An 18204-nucleotide genomic window follows, 5' to 3' on the forward strand; every position below is an offset into this window, starting at 1 on the left:
TGGGGAGTGAACCATGAGGAATTGCAATCTTCACTTTCATCTGTTTCTCAAGCCTAAAAACGGTGGCCTGGATGTTTTGATGATGTTTTTATCACAATTTGGGCACTGCCATCCCTCAGTTCTCGCCCTCTCTCTTTCTGTCTACCAATCTGTCTGTCACTCTCACCCTCTGTCTCTTTATCTTTTGCTTTTGCTGTGTCCTGTGTGTTGGTGGCCACTGAGTAAATACAAGTCTGTTCCAATTTCATGCTATCTTTTAACAAGTTAATTATGTTGAGCCCTACAAAGGCTGAGGAAAGACAGAGGAGGTGGTGGCGCTGGCAGAGGGACAACTGCCCAGGTCGGCTCTGTGTTGTTCTATCTTGTTTTGTGTCTTCACTTCCAAGCACTCGCCCTCATCTCTTTTCTCTTCTTCTCTATATTCTCTTGGTGCAACTCCCTCCTTCCTTTCCTCTCTTGCTCAGTAGTAATCTTTCCAGCGGCTCTGGTGGTGGAGGAGAGTTTGGAGATAAAAGCGCAGGGAGCTGAGGAGTCCTTGGCAAGCCTAAGGCAAGGAGAAGGTCAACAGGCCTGCTAAGAAGGGCTGTTATCATCTTGGTAACATGTTATCGGAGAGCCTGCAGTAGTGTTTATTTACAGTTATTGCTCCCTCTGGGTGCACACTTCAACGCCTGGGGCTGATTGCTCTGTAATGAGTTCAGGAACACAGGGAGCCGATGCAAGAAAAGAAAAGAAACAAGGGAGGCAAGAAATCACTGGCCAATAACCGATAGGTCAGCGAGAAAAAAATAAATAAAGGAAGAACAGAAAACTCTGGTCATTGAAAAAGCTGGAGAAGCAGACAAAACGCATGCGTATTCTTCTCACCAAGACAGTTTTTCTTTACAGTGCCTATATACTGCCATCCAAGGGCAAACAAATCACCCCAAGTTAGACATCAGTTTCTCAAATGAGGTTCAGTCCAGTTAATCCAGTAGAGCAGTAAAAGGCAGTTTTGTTCTAAGAACCACTTCTCAAACTTAAAACACTTGATTACCATCTCTAATGTCCAGACTCCCTCTTGTAATTTATTTTGCCACTGGTGCTTTTTCTGCATTCATTGGCTTGACCAGTCAAGTATTGTGTGTGCTAATCAGATTGGTCCATATTTAACAGGTGAAATGACAAGAGTGAATCCAGGAGTTGGGCAAATCAGGAGAGAGGATGTCTGTAAACCCCAGGGTGGGTTTTTCAACAGTTAGGAGCACACTGCAGAGGAAATCTCTCATTGTGGAACAGCTTTTCAATCTAGGGAATTACCCTAAGTGCTGCTACTGTCAATGCAATGCCAGCTTTTCAGAAAGAAAAAAAAAAGAAAAAGCAGGAAAAGGCAGCACTGAATGCCATTCAAATGCCTTGGCAGAAGATCAAGGAGTTTTTCAGCATTTTGCCAGGCACTGCACTGCACCGAACCATCGTGCAATTAGCACAAATTAAGATACAGAGCAATAAATATATATATGACAAAGTCACAGAGTACAGATATAAATTCTATGTTTTTTTCCTGAGAATATACCATAAAAGCAAATCCATCCTATGACAAGCTAATCCCTTTTTATACCATCGGATATGGGAGATTAAGAGACATAATTTGGTAATTCAATTTACACATAATTCATCAGAGAAAAAGAGCGCAGGGAGCTTTTTGGGATGAAGTTTCCTCATCACAGCAGGAGGATCCAGATGATGCCAAGTTCATGATGCAGTGATGATAACTGGAATGGCTTCATTAAGGAATAAAGGACTCAACACATCTTTGCATGCATTGCAGCATTACGTTGTGGTTAAAGTCAAATTAGGAATAGGATTGGACAGTGTCTTTAAGAACTGTAGCTCTGGAAGACAATCTTAGTAATCAACAGTCATGCAATCAATGGAGCAAAGTCGTTAAAGTGAAAGTAGTTAAACACATTTCCAGTTTTTCATTGTTACAAACTTCATGCTGTATCATAGAAATGAGTAATTAATGTTTACTTTTGACAAAGTATTATAAATATTTTCTGTTACAACAGTCTGTGCCCATCCTACTTACTTTCGGGAAAGCATTTCCTTTTCCTTTAATGCTTCACTACGCTGCACCAAAGTTGCTGATTTAATCCAAACGTCATCAACAGTCAAACCTTAACTCATGTCACTAACTGTATCCAACAAATTCTCAAACATAAAAACAAACAACCCAGAACTGAGAACAGGACCTTAGGGTCAGTTATTAAATGTTGAACAATGGCTCAATGTGTAATGTCAAAAGGGTCACACAGGTTTTACCACCTGACTCTACCATTCCCTCAGCTCGTATTTTAGTATCTTACAGCTCATTATTTTGGGTTTTCGGCCTTCTCCTACAGCTTTCATCAGCATCAATTGAGGGTTAAAGACAGCTGTTCCAAATCCACTGTCCAGCAACATACAATCGAAAAGTCAATGTTAGTTGTTTACCATTGTAGAGGATTTAGCAGTCGAAGAATTGATATTTTCAAAAGCAGAACTAAAAGAGAGTGAATAGTGGACTTTCATTAATCAGATGACTAGGACACAACTCAAAACTAATGCTACACAAATGTGTTATCAATTATTTGCTAATACATCTGTCATAGCAACGATAATGTATAAATACTGTGTATACAGCATCATTGCGCTGCCCTCAAGTGGCCAAAAAATCAATCAATGCAGGTTTAATGTATTGCTCTTTGGAAATTGTTGTTGAATTTCTGAGTGCAACACCACTGACATAAATACCAATCTGAGTGGCTGAGACAGAGACACCATTCAGCCTATTTGAAAGACACTGTACCATCAACATGATTTCGAAGCTGTTATTTTAAGGTAAAAAGTTATATAATGTTGCTATAAAAAACAGTTTTAGCGTAGGTGTAAATTGCTTGAACTAAAAATTCAAGTCGAAATTCCTGCCTACATGAGTCCAGATCACTCTTCCTTTGCAAAATAAAACGATTCTACAGGATAAAGAAGAAAACAGTAAACAACATAAAGATGAGGCTTAACAACACCTGAGAACCTCCACAAACGAGAATAGACACTCCTTTAGTCTCTCTAAAAACTCTGTACATTCCAACATGTTCACTATTCGGAGCTGTTTGAAATGTTCACGGAAAAAAATCCTGATAACAGCATTTGCCCCCGAGGAGTGAATTTCAATACTGTTTACTTTGAGCAGTAGACCTACAAGATAGCTGCCTGGATTCAGACCAAAATGTATTCTATCAAAATTCTGCTCCTGTCAGTATTTCACCCTTCACTGTATAAGCATATTCTGTACATGAATTTGTGTTATCAAACAAACCCTGGCACATCAATGAAGCTCATCTCACTGAGAGGTTTTCTAAATAAATCAGCAGAATAAACACAGGCAGCTTGAAAAACATGAACTGGTAAAGCATTACAAATCCTCGCCATTTTCCCAACCCGTACAATCTTGCCTGGGATGAAAAATGAGACGTCTGTTCTGAAACTGTGTTTATGGCGTCAGGAATTGCTTGGAAATGAATTACTGGATGAATCACTGGAGACTTGTGCGCGAGCACCACTTGTGCAGTGCAGAAACCTAGTTGCAGCATTTTTCACTTACGACACTCCTGTATCATGACTTTATTTATTTTTATTTTATTCTGTTTATCTAACAGGGACAGTGCACAGCTTCTTAGATGTACCAGGGTTACAATTTAAGCTAATTTACATCTGCAAAGAAAATTAATTCAGAAAAATGAATACTGAAATACAAAAACACGAAAAGTATATATTCCTATAGCAGTGATTTTCAAACTTTTTGTGTCAAACGGGTGAGTGAAAATCTCAAGACATTCATATCAGTGCAAAATAGCTTCTGTAACATGTCTTATCACTAATTTATTTCACATTTCACTAATTTCACTGTTTATCTAAGACTGCCAAATCAAATTTGACAAACAACTTTACTGCTCCTAAAATATTTATCAACAAAATTACTTAATAATTCCTTTGAAACTTTGTAAAATTACAAGCAGCACCACACACATTTAAAACAGACAGGTCACAAAATCAAAAATGAGGTGAACTGCTCCCTTGTCATCCTCCGTCACACTGGCTGTCAATCAGGGCCCTTGATGTGTCAAACTCTAATAATTCCCACGGTCTGACAATTGCAAGTATGGCAAAATACCTGGAAGCTTTTTTTAGGTATAGAATTTGCCTCTGTATTACGAAATGATTTCATATAAAGTATTGAAATAGTAAATTAAAAACACAACATCATCTACAACAACCAGATTTGTTTGGATTTATGCATGATGTGTACATGAGTGTGTTATTTTTAGCCATGACTTCAGCTGGAATTTAAAAACAACAACAAAGTTAGACTTGTTTCATACCCCATCCTTCAGTACAGATGAAGAAACACCGCCAATTTTTATATCACAAATGAGCTATTTCTTATAATATTCAGAACCTGAAAATTGCTCCCCTCAACCTTTCCAAATCTCAGAGCCACACTGTGTATACAGTTGATAATCAAATCCTTTCATTACTCACAATTTACAAAACAGCCTGCTGCTGCTAGCATTTGGTGACATTTTGAGAAGATGAGGTACTGGCTGGGTCTCCTATGTATAGTTCATATCAGAGCCATCAACAATTAACTTACAAAACAGTGAGGTTGATTGTACTACTTCCTGGCAGAGGAGGCATCTCCGACCAGCGCAACTGAGCCAATGTGTTCACTCAGTGATTAGACGTGACCATATGCAACAGGCGCGAATGTCAGACAGGATTATCGCTCTGTTGCATTTGCAATCCCACTGATATCACTTCCCACCTCCCCATGGAAAAAGACTCAAGCCCCCGGCAAGCCATGTGACAAAGGCAGGTATGTTGTCTGTAGTTATTATGATTCTCAGGTTGACCACCTTCGGAGTGTTTGTTCTGCTCAGACAAAGAAGATGAACTACAAATAGTTGTATATTAACTCATTAAAGCTGCAATAATGGATCATTTGGTCACTAGGGAGCAGTAAAAACAAGCTGTAAACACAACACTGGCACTGACGTTTTAGCTAACTGTTGCCTTTTTACACATCCAGCAAATATGGAATATACAGTATTCATTTGGAGAATAGACTGTATAAAACATGGACGTTGTCTCCATGATGTCACTCAAGGTTTCGTAAGAGCCGTTAAGAAGCTCAGTGTAGTGGCTCCGGATATCGCCACCTTGGCCGTGCCTGACTCCACCTAACTCTCAGCTAATCCAAAAATTGGTAAAGTGGTGAATTCTCCAACAACACCACCACAAACACAGCTGAGACGTCAAGTTTATTGACTGAAATTATTCTGACCGGTTTTATCAGCCGATATTGGTATCGGCATAAATGTTATCCAATATATTTCAATATGAAAACCTTGTTTTTAGTAGATTATAATGTAGAGAAAGATACTTATGTAATCATTATTAATTCCCAGTGAAGTTTACTGTTCCAGTTCACTGATGTCATTTTAGACAGTAGAGTTTATTATCAAAGTATCCTGGCTTTGTTACATATCTCTGTCACAAGTTTTTGATAGCCACATTTGAGAGATCATTGCAAAAAATGAGTGTATAACTACCAATATAATGATATCGGAATTGTTTGCTATCGGCTTTGGTATCGGTTGGGCTATTAAATCAGCTGAAGTGATACCTAGCAGACAGTTTGCAGCCAAGACCCCCATAGTTGTCATCGAAGGGAAATTAGCTATTGCGACCAAAACCGTTTTTTGCACCAGGCTGTAAACATTGTATGGGAATTGATCGCTCTTGAAGCCAGCCTCAAGTGGCCATTTGAGGAACTGCAGTTTGTGACACCTTGGCACGGAGGTTTAGGCTCTACCTGATTGCAATTCCAATATTCACTCTTTTACCTCTGTTTTGCTGTCCACTAACTGTTCATAGCTGATGAGCAGGTAGCATAAGATGAGCTTTTTGAGCTTTTTTGTGAAAAAAGCTGCTTGCTACAGCAGAAAACAACACTGATAGAGCGGTAAGAGTGAACCAAAACAGTAAAGTTACAAGTTGGAAAGTCAAAGCGATGAACTGTGCGACCCTTTAAACAGTCTGTAGAGCTGAAGGGAGCAACAGATTTGAGTGAAAATTCTGTATGATCTACCCCTTTCACATACAAGTAGACATGTGATCCATTTTTAATATAAAAATACGTAGCTGTTTAAAGACACTGCATCTAAGTTTTTGTGCTTGGGAAGCTTCCCTCAGGGTCAAGCCAATATAACACATTCCAACTCCCATGGTATGATATGGCACAAGAAGCGAAATAAAACTGACAAAATATGCCTGAAGAAAGCCAGAGATAGGACATGACGATAATAAAAAAACACAATAATAATAAAGAGTAATCTCTTATGGATACAAATGGCCGATAAATAGCATAAATCAAAAGCAATGGTCTTGCCAACGGTCCCTTGACAACTCAAATTTATCTCCATACTCTACTCCTGACTTAAAAGAAAGAGAGAGGAGAGAAAACTGCTAAAAGGGAAACTGGAGAGGCCATTTAGTGATTTGAGCAGTGAAGCTTCTCCGCTGCCAAGGACATGTAAGAGAGACAGAGAGACTGGGAGTGCCTCTCAATACATCAGATGTCAGGAGTGCTCCCTCCCACTCAGACGAATGGATCTTCTTTTGGAAAGCCCATAAGAGTTAGAGCAATCTAAGGTTGGTGAGCTAGACAGAAAAAAAATACAGTACAAGTCAAAAATCGAACGGCCATATATCCAAAGGCCATATGACTACACAATGCACAATACTGAGTCACATCTTCATGCGTGGGGAGACGAGTGTCAGAAAATTTTCTAAAAACATTGATAAGAAATGTATTTCCATCCTTGGGCTGCCTCTCCTTTTGGGTTGTTTCATCAGAGAGGCGAGGCAGAGAGCAGTATACTGCGGCAAGCTCAGGCCCTCTCCAAGCCACTCATTCTGAGCATCTAGCTTGATTGTAAAAACGTTTCCCTCTTCTTTAATCAATGGAAACTCAACTATCCTGATTCATGGGGCACTCTGGAGTATATAAATATCTTCTGACAAGCTTGACTGCCTTCTCCCCCCACCATCTCCCGAATACCAGCCGCCAGCCCCCCCAGTGTTTATATTATTCTTTTCTTCTGTACTTCCTTTTTTTCCTCTTCCCCATCATCTCCCTCTCACTCTGTGTTTTCTATCTCTCTGTCTTTGCTCAGTAAATTTTGCTTTAGACTCTAATCAGTCGTTCTTTAGAGGGACTGTGCAACTGCAACATGACAATTTCAGGGAGAAGATAAGGTCGGTCAGATTAACTACACTGTTCAGTGTTGGAAGAAAGGAAAATAAGGAATTGTACAAAAAAAAAGCAAAAAGGGAAAACAATGAAACCGTCATAATCAGTGAACAGTGAAAATATTTTCTTCAACATTTATCCTCATTACATATCTCCTGGCAGCCTTTTTTTTGTTTTGTTTTGTTTTTCTTTATCTTGACAATAGAGAAAATATTTCTTCATCAATTATCATTACTGAGGGGTGATTTAAAATCTGCAGAGCACATCCATGAAGTGCTTGAGAGATTCAATAACTTCCATAATGTCAGAGGTGGAAACTTTAATTAAGAGAAAGTGTTGTCATAAAGGGTACACACAGGCATTGTCCTACTTTTAACTTATCTCTGATGATCATCTGCCCAGTGGCGGCCGTTCACTCCTCTAAGGCTATATTTTACAGTGTGTAGGGCTGCAACTAATGATTATTTTCATTATTGATTAATCTACTGATCATTTTCATGATTAATCGATTAATCATTAAGTCGATGAAATGTCAAAAAGAAATGTTCATCACAGTTTGACAGAGCCCAAAGTGATGTCCTCAGAGTGTTTCCCAACAGGGTGAAACCTAGCATTCTAATGGTACCTTTGTTCAGTACTTTGCTCTCTCTGTAATAACAAAAATGTAATTTAATCGGTAAAAAAATAAAACAGTTAAGCCTCCTTTAAAGGAGGCAGCTGTTCAGAGACTTGGACGCAGCTGGAGAAACTGCTTTTAGTCACTTTACTCAATCTGGATGACTGGACTAAAATAAAGAAAATGATGGGATCTCAGCATTGAACTATGTCAAAATTAAAATAACTTTCAAAAGGAGCATTAATAACACGCAGTAGAGGGCAGCCATACACTGTTGCATTGTCTAGACAGTCTAATCCAGAGAAGAAGAAGAAACACCGGTATTATTTATTTATTTTTTTTATGATGCTGTTGTCACTGCAGCCCAATACTGTTATATTTCCCTGTAAATACTATGTAATTCATGTGCTATTGGTTTCATACCAAGGTTTTGGACATACAAAAAAATCTCACATGCTACTTTAGTCTACTAAACAGCCAGCAGGTAAGTTTTGGCCAACGCTAGTGAAAATGCTAAGATAACATCAACCAAGACAAGGACAAAAACAGTTATCTCCAACAACAACTTTTCCAAATAGCTAACTAATTGCATCATGAGGTCGGTGAAGATTTTGATGCCTCATCATTCATGCAAGAGGGTTCAACTCAAGCACAGTGCTGGATTCAGGCCTGCTAACATCAGCTGTGGGTGTTACAGGGGACCTGGCTCTCAGGCTACCCAACACAATATAGTCTGTACAATTAGGAAGCTGGAACCATCAATTATTACAACAAAACTAAAGGCAAAACAAATAATTGATTATCAAAATAGCTGGCAGTTAATTTTCTTTTTATCAACTAATCAATTGATCGACTAATGCTGCAGCTCTGTGTGTCAGAAATTCTATTGCAATATTGGTCATGGCCACACGAACAATACTGAATATTCTCTAAACAGAAAACTTCACACTTAATTTAGCTAAATACGATGTGAAGTTTGTGAATAAGCTAAAAAATTATATAACAAATTACTTTAGACATCTAATGAAGTGTGAGGGAAGATTGCCATTATCCCTCAGCAGTTCAAAAGAATTGGTTAGATAAGAGCATTTATGTGCATTTATTGTTCACCGCGACCTACTGTCATACTGTACAATCAGTTTTCCTATGCTTAATCAATGCCTGATTTTCTCAATTTAACAAGCTGTGACAAGATAGTCAAGTCAGGTTAGAAGCTGAAAAAACAAATAAGTTAAGTCTCAAAGTCTCAAAAGGCTTCGACTGTTTGGGCCCTAACTGACAGAAATATTGGTTTGTGCATATCTGTCCTCCAGTCTGCCATATAAGTTGGATTGTATCGAGTGAATTGATTGTAAAGCCAGATGAGTCTATGAGTTGTGCTTATCAATGGACCCCATTAAACACTTGTCACCCCTGGGGAATTTCTTTGACCATGTAAGTCATTGTCAGCAGACAGCAGTCTGACTAATCAATGAGCGCTTAATTGCATCTGGTGCACGGTCCAAAGGTGCAGTAAAACAATATGCCTGCACTGTCAGTGTCATCCTTTGTAGAGACAGATGGCACTTTAGTCAGCGACATTGTGAGGATGCACTCACAAAAGAATTTGGGACTTAGCTGGAAATGTCAACAGTTGGAGTGTGTGACGAAATAAATGTGACAAGACAAGATAAGAATGTCATTTGGATTTCACTCTAAAAAAACAATTAGGCTTCTCTTATCGCTTTCATGAATCTTTGCCTCTTGACACAATACACAACAATAGGCCAAGACTTAATGTTTACAGATTAACAAAATCTTCTATTCTCTACCATGGGTTTGCATTGTCCTAAGTAGCATAAAAAGATGATCTCAACAAGTAAAACTCTATTTGCATATGGGGTTTAATGAACATTTGCATATTGCTCTTTACACAGTCAACTAAAGCCATCAGCAAGGTTTGCAATGATGTCTTAGGAAAATAGTCATAATGTTGAAGTTATACTGTACAAAACACAGTCGGGGTCATCATTAGACTGTATGTCATTTTTAAGCAGAAACAGGAAAAGGCTTTTAATGGTTTCGAATAACTCGGTGTCAGAGGACCTGTTGGCTGAGACACCTACTGTATGTAAATCTGTAGGCCATCACTGACTTGATCAGCATAGGGCTGACAACAAAGTGAATTAAGCCTCATCTAAATGTAAATGAGGTTTTATACCTTTGGCAAACAGCTTACATAACCAATGTCTATTTTAATAAACCAATTAGATTTTATTCTGTGCTATACTAACACAACGAAATAAAATCTGTGCTTTATGAAAACGTACATGGGATGCAGATTGCTGCAGACCGAAAGAAGAAAAAAGGGCGCACAAAACCTCGCTGAGTTATAGGACTGCATACATTTCAAATTAAAACGTCTGCTTGAATACCGTGTTTCGGCCATTCACTCTGGTATGAGAGGAGTAAAAGAGACACGGGCTGTCATGAAAGACCATTCCAATAGCTTTGAGAAATAAACATGCCTCTCTAACATTCAATACATGTGGCAGGAGGTTACACGCCAGTCTCCAATTTCCTTCCTGTCATTGGTATCACAGATACCAGACTGAATGTATGAGAAACAGCAGCTCATTTAAGAAGCCTTACTGATACTTCAGGTACAGTATGCATGCTGTCTTATCAAGTGTAAATAAGAGCACCAGTCTGCTGTACGAACAATATGGCATGGTCGTGGTTAGATGGACCTGGAAATATGCATTTCCAGTTCAAGGGTTTATCAACAACACCAATGTTCAGAAATTGTTAATTATATATATACATACATAAAGCAAGTGAGCTTGTTCAGAACCCTGTTTATATAGTATTAAAATCAACTTTTTATGTTATCAAATGTCAATTAAACATACTGCACATATTTTCATTACAATTACAGATAACACTTTACAATATGGTGCGCAAACAGTACATGTGAGTAATTACTAAGGAATGAGTGGTGAACAATCTAATATTTAATGACTCTTTGATGAGTAGATATACAATAGATATTGATGAGTTCATATAGAACAGACTTCCACGTTAGGATTTTTAAAAAGGGTACGTTATGGTAAGGTAATCATCAGGTAATGAGGGACCACTAAACAACTTTGAGAGCATAAAAAGAATAACTAGTGATTAAGTAATTGGTAATTAATTAATACTTAGATTAATTAATTACTAATAAGTAGATAATGATGACTTTTTTCACTAGACAACAGATTGGGAGATACTATATTAATGAATCATTAATAATTATGAATTAAATTACACTTTATCCATGAGCTGTGAAGTGTTACCCGATATCCTTAAAGGATAACACAATCATTCAGTATGCTTTACAAAAGTAGTGTATTTAAGAATACTTAACATGATGACCTTGACTAAGAGTACAGATGGAGTGCTTCCAATGAATTGTATGCGGTTTTTAAAGGGGCTCTGTCGAACTTCGGTGTTGTTCCTGAAGCTAGTAGTTTGTGTTAGCAGACTCCATTTCTAAACCAACATTAGCTACCGTTGCTCTCTGTTAGCCGAGGGGAGAGAGGCCCTGAGACGAGGCACTTGAGAACGATAAAGTCAAAACTTTTGGATTGTTGCGGAAAATCCCACCTGAGTCCTTCCCGAAGAAATCCACAGTCCAGCAGCATTAAACAAATTAAAGAAATTGTCCACAGACTTGTATATGCAACTGAGAGAGACGGGGAAGGTCTTATTTCAAGTTACGTCACGTTACAATCTGCTCACATATGGCCAATTGAAAAATTATCAACACATGTTATTGCTACAAATTGTTAAATAGATCTTTTTTTCCTCTACTAATAGAAGAAGAAAACCACCACCTTTTTAACGCCATTTTTAAAAGCAACAGTGGGAGTGGAGGACTATCACTTTAAGAAAGAATAACTTCAGTGAACAGGTTTGCAATAATTAGAAAACTATTAAGATAGTTAAGATAATAAACACTCATCACAAGTCAAGCAGGTATACACACTGTGATACTGTGAAAGAAATATGAATAACTAATATTGAGGCTCACTTTAAAGTAAGGCGGACGAAAATCTGTGATGCTTAAATGAAACAGCGAAAGGGCAGTATTTTGACATTAGCCGGCAAACATCAATTTGTCCCCCATTCTAACTTTAGTAATGCATTTACTGGAAAGAGATTAATATCAATTCCATAAATCATTCAGGAGATACATCCGGAGCCAGAGACACTGGTATGTTAGCTGATCTCAGTGTGGGAGCTCAGCACCCATTAATCAATGTCTGAGCTCCTCTGGCCATGTCATCTGGGAAAAAAGGCAAATTTATAAAAAGGGCAATCACCACACTGATATCTCAGCACAATGCTTCTAATATAATATATTTAGATCTTAACGTACCAATACGATATACTGTACATGCACTCACCTTCACATGGCTCTTATCTATGGTGTACAAAACTGTGGATAAGGTTCCCTGTTTCCCTTATTTATCCTTATGTACGCCCATACAAGATTACTTTTCCTCTTGTGAATTAAATTAATAATAGGCCTGAGACATGTGACGACTGTAAGAAAACTTGCTCGCATGGGATCAGCTGATCACTAACTTTTTGAAAATCGAGTGGATCAGAGACAACATGATAGCAAAAATTTACTTTGAAAATCTGACAATGACACCAGGCATCAGAAAATAACAGGGTGAAGTTAAAGCTCATCTCAAAGAAATGGGCTTGTCTGTCGAAATACAAAATCTGAGTGCCATCTGAACCTAATCTCCACACAGAGATTCATACAAAAAGAGACCCACTGATTTACTCTGCCTTCTCCTGTGTTTGAGTACACACCTGCGTCTGGGTCTAACCAACTGACCTTGTCATTGGTGAGAAAGTACTTAATTTTCCTGCCATTTGGCTGTCAGAAAAAGTTGCAAACAAAGGCCATAAACAAATGACACTGGAGCATATTAACTTCATCTTACTGTATGCCTAGATCCCACAAAAGAGATGGACAAGGTAACAGGTTGATCACCCTTTCATGTACACCTATTTCTCTTTTTAGCCACGCTGGCGGTGTGCTCGAGTGAAGAGATGGCAAAGTCGAGTCCATATGTATATCTGTATATATTCATATAATAATGACTAAATGAACACCATCACTATATATAATAATATGCAGATACTGTACAAACGTACACATACAGTGTAGGCTTTAAGTATACATGTGAACAAGCACAAAATAGCATAATCAGGATTTGATTAGGTCATTGTACAGGGAGATTATAGATAGAACGATGTTCCTCTCAAGTCCCTGCTCTGCCTTGTAGTCATTCATACAGTAATAAAGATTTTAAGGTCCAAGCACTTATCTGTCTATAAATCTTCAATATAAATTGTCCCTGATAATATGGTTGCCAAGATATGTCATGGTCTTGATAGAGCTCTAAGATCCACAGATTCACAGTTGGTCGATATAGCCAATACTTCAGATAATCACATGATGTATCCTGAAGATGCCTACTGTTTTAGTAGACGTATTTTGGAATAGTTGGACAGTCTTATCGGCTTTGCAGAGATTCAGTAAAAACCTGATTCAAGTGTTCACCTGTAATTAGTGTTTTCTGCCATTAAAGATAAGGCAGGCTTTAGATAAAGCTATTATTATGAATAGTAGTAGTAGTAGTAGTAGTAGTAGTAGTTAAATCTTGATTCAAAAATGTTAATTAAGTTCACAGTCCTGATAGCTGGACATGTAAAGCATGTCAAAGATACGTAGCCTGAGAAAACGCTAATTCCAAGTGATTCTTTGGTTATTCTCAGATTATATAATATGCCACATCTAATGAACAGGGATTGTGGACTGGAACATACAGACTGATAAGGCTGGACAAATAAGCTGGTGATGCAAAGATTTAAAACTTTTTAAAAAAGGACCTTGATGTCAGCATTAGTTTGAATAGGCAGCCAATGCAATGTGGCTTGAATAGGTGTGTTGTGGTCAAATGTATTTGATCTACCTGTCATGAGAATTCAAGCCACAGTATTTTAAACAAAGTAGAGCTGTTCGATTGGAAAATTCAGGCTGAAGTAGGTGACATTAAAATAATCCGGTTTTGCTGAAACAAAAGAGTGAGTCAGAGTTTCTGTATCAGCTACTGATAGGTCAGGATTCTAATTTAGTGCAGTTTCTGAGATAAAACATAAAACAAACAGATTCTTCAAAGCAGTATAACAATCAAAATTAAGGGTAATGTGTGAAAATAGCTATGTGTCTGACTGAAGGAACAGTGAGGGTAACAGCCTTGTGTGTACTGGAAGGGACATGGGTATGGAAACGTTTTTTGGTCTATTAACAATTGGTTCATTTACAGTATTTCACACATGTCATTATACATGCTGTATAACAAACAGACTAAAATGCTTTTTTGTATCAAATAACTCAATGTTTGTTCAGTAAATGTTGGCCAATAATTGCATTATCAGGTTTATTTTCCAGGTTTTCAAACATGCATAAATAATTATGGATCCCTCTTGTTCTCCCCGTATTTTACAGACATGTTGCTTTTCAAGTTTAATACTCACCACTTTCAAAACAGGCATCAAACACCAGATGTCCTTTCCGCAGAGCTCCTGCGTAACCTGGTGGGCTCACCATCAGCTTATTCACATTCCCCACCAAGGCATCCTCTCCTCCAGTTTCACTGCCTGGAGAACAGGTGCAATATGATGGAATAAAAATTTGTCTCATTTTATTCAAAGGTGTAAAAAATCTCTTGAATAAGATACTTCTAAATTAATTTTAAAGGATGCAAGCCATTAGCCCTGTAGATATTCCATAAATGAGTCTCAGACAGAATTACACCGTCCTAGATTGTTCATCTTAAAATCAGAACATATGCTGTCATGCACGACCTTACGCCAGCACTAAAATAGTTGCAAAGTTAAATGGAGCTGCAGTACAAAATGGGATACCACAAATAAATAATAAAGCTTATTAAGGTTGAAAGAAAATCTTTTTTTTGTTTGTTTGTAGCATAAATTATATTTGCACAGATCTACATAGTGCTGCTCATAATGTGGGGCTTTGTTCACTGTTTTAGCATAACTACATGTAAAAGCTGTGCCTTTTATTTTGTTATATTTTTCTTTTTGTTACTCTTTATTGTTATAGTCATTAATTCAATGCTTTGTGTGAACAGATCAGCACATTTCAACATGGTTTTAAACTATTTCTCTTCATTTAAAAACTTCTTCACCTACTTTAATGAGATGACAGTCTTTCTGATTGCTCTGTATTGTTAGGTTTTATTTGTTTAAAGGTGCACTACATAGTTTTGGAAAAGAAGTTCCAACTCAGTCGCATTCGTGATATTAATAAGGTAATAATACAAACTCAGAAATACATATATTTTATGACTTAATCAAGAAGATGTCCTCAGAGGGAAATAAGGTCCCCAACAATGTTTGAAGCTAGAAAAGTGGATTCTTAGAAGGGTATTCACAGTAAAAAAGCATAAAATGCTGTTGTCCTCTGATGACAGTCTTTTTTCTTTCTTTCTTTTTTAAAAAAGATTTTCTTCAGTCGTGAAAATCAATGAGTGAAGACTTTTCTCATTGGATTAAAATTTCCTCCCCAAAACTACACAGTGCACCTTTAACTATGTTTACATTTGTATGCATTTGCATTATTGATCGTTTTTACATTTTTAGAGTGCCTGCTCCTTAATCACTGTAACTGTAGTAGAGTATATACATATTAACGATCAAATCATAGTTATTACTAAATGAAAAAAGAAAAAAAAACGTTTTGTATCTCTAAACCAATCAGCAGCCTGAACGTTAATTGTTTTACAACCATGATGGACATCAAACCACAGAAAATATCACAGACTCAGTTGCTGCCTGGTATTAGTCGTTGTATTTATCAGTCCATTAATTACTGGTGCAAATATGTGTTATGTATTCATCAATGCAGCGGTGCTGTTGGCATTTGTTCGCGGATTATTACGGCTTTAACTGAGGTGAGTGACGGATAAAGAACAAATACTTCAGGTAACGACAGCTAGCTAATTAGCTACACAGCAGCAGCTGTTCACTGGAGGAGTTGTCCCTCTCTAATCTGAGGAACACAGCTAGCTAGCACATACCCATAGCCAAAACACCTGCACTACTTCTCATGGTTAACGTTAACAATGCCAGCAATTTACCCAAGCCCTTCCGTGGAGAACATTACCCGCGCACAGTAAGTTATATTGTCAGCTAACGTCTGTAGCAGCGAAGCTAGCACATAACAAGCTGCAGACATGAGTCTTGTTTACATCCCTGCACCTGCTAGCTACAAGGTTAGCATTCCTGACGTTAGCGTCAATACAAAGACACGCAGCAAGCCCGAAACATGCAGCTATTGTTCGGCAGGTAACAGAGCATTGTTCGCTTCGTTCGCTTGTATAGCAACGAAGGGGGAGCCAGGTAAGGCTCGTATTTACACACCAGTCTCGACGTCTCTAACAGTGCTCTCCTCCATCTTCCTCTCCATTCTGTTACAGAGGAGCCGACGCTCTCTGTGGGTTGCCACGGCAACGGAGAAGGAGGAAGCGGGAGAGGCGCTGTCATCATCTCCATCAGTACAGCGCTGCACACGCACAAGGCAGCAGTTCACATGTGCAGTGGGATATAGGTAATGAGCCACGTATATGCACTAAAATACCAGAATAACAGCAGGTGTTGATATTGATTCGATATTGATGAGTTCTGCACTTGGATGTGAGTGCACACAAGTCCTCAATCTGTTAGTGTGGCTCCTAAAATATACTTAAAAATACTGCTCTGATTTTGTATGAGCCTGAAAGCCGGATTTCACAGACATTTCCAAAAATGAACTGAATTTTTTGTTATAATCAAGTATAATGAGGGGGAGACTTGTATACCAGTTTAAAAAACTAGCACACTTTTGACATTGACATTCTGTAGGCAACACTAAACTAGAAATGACTCCCATTACGCTGCCTGTAAACTGTAATCAGTTTATTGTACACGCCTCAGTTTTATAGCAGCCATACCTGCATTTTTAATGGTATTTTCAGAGAAAAAAGCCAATCATTGCAGGCAGCAGCCAGGGATTCTGAATTATCCTGCAGATTGATTAAAGCTGGAGGTTTTCTAGACAATTGGAGCATAGATGTCATCAAGGCCAATCAAGCCTGGCCCTATTCCTTTCCCATTACAAAGGCTGCACCTGATTAAGTACATCAAATGAGCAGCCGCACAACTCCTGGAGCAAGAGGCACACAGGCTGCTGCTAATTTTCAGGTTATAAGCTGTGTGTAACAGGACCAAATGAATAAGACCAGGGAGAGGGCAATGATTTTTCTCTCTGTGTGTGATCTGTATTTGATGGCAAGCATCAACAGGCCGCTGAGTAGATAGGTCGGGCTGATTATTTCTCAGATGACAGGAAGAGAATACAGAGCTGCTGTGTAATATTTCGTTAAAATTGAAAATTGAATAGCTGTCCTCCATGCTATGTCATTCCTTTAACACTATGCCAATTAAAGAGCTCTATGGTGGTACAATCATTCATTTTCAAGAGGGAGATTGAAATTGAATTATGGAGCATGAGAAGAATGAATTAGATACGCTACATGTTTCCCTTGTTTCTCAGCTCTTATCAAATAGAGAGACTGCACAGGAATAGCTGAATTTACCGCAAGATCCTGGCTTGTCTCTGACACAATTTGAGATAGTGTTTGTAACCTGATCTTCTGGCTGAAACTCACACCCGGTTGTTGGCTTGTGACAGAATTGAGTAACATTTTTCATGAAACATGGTTTATTACAGGTACAACTAAAAATACATAACATGACAAAAGTCTATTTCTTAAACTGTGATACTGATAGGTTAAAGGTGTGATAGGTTCCAGTGTGTAAGATTTAGTGACATCTAGCGGTAAGGATGCAGATTGCAATCAGCTGAACACCCCTCGTCTCACCCTTCCCTATAGTGGCCGCTATAAATGCGAAAAACGCAAAAGGCTCTCTCTGAAGCCAGCCTTTGTTTTTTATGTGCTACTGTAAAAACATGGCTGTGCAACATGGTGGAAGAGGATCCACTCACCCTGTACATATAAAATGCTCATAGAGAGCCGAAGTCACGCGCCTTTTGGTGGACCTCATGGGATCTTATTTCGGAAAAAATTAGTCAATGGAGTAGAGACAAAGTAATTTTGATCCTGCTTGAATTGTGCCATGAACC

General features: G+C 38.3%; 1 protein-coding gene across 1 annotated transcript in view; it reads right to left on the bottom strand.

The window, feature by feature from the left end:
* Positions 1 to 16476, bottom strand: part of agbl4 (AGBL carboxypeptidase 4) — a 284101-nt gene extending 267625 nt beyond the window's left edge. Inside the window, exons 1-2 of the mRNA XM_073476442.1 lie at positions 16443 to 16476; positions 14535 to 14657 (exon numbers count right to left, since the gene is read on the bottom strand). Coding sequence (XP_073332543.1) covers positions 14535 to 14657; positions 16443 to 16476 — 157 coding nt within the window. The remainder of the gene's footprint in view (positions 1 to 14534; positions 14658 to 16442) is intronic.
* Positions 16477 to 18204: the final 1728 nt, after the last annotated feature.

Source organism: Pagrus major, chromosome 11 (genome assembly GCF_040436345.1).
Source record: "Pagrus major chromosome 11, Pma_NU_1.0".
NCBI classification, from domain to species: domain Eukaryota; kingdom Metazoa; phylum Chordata; class Actinopteri; order Spariformes; family Sparidae; genus Pagrus; species Pagrus major.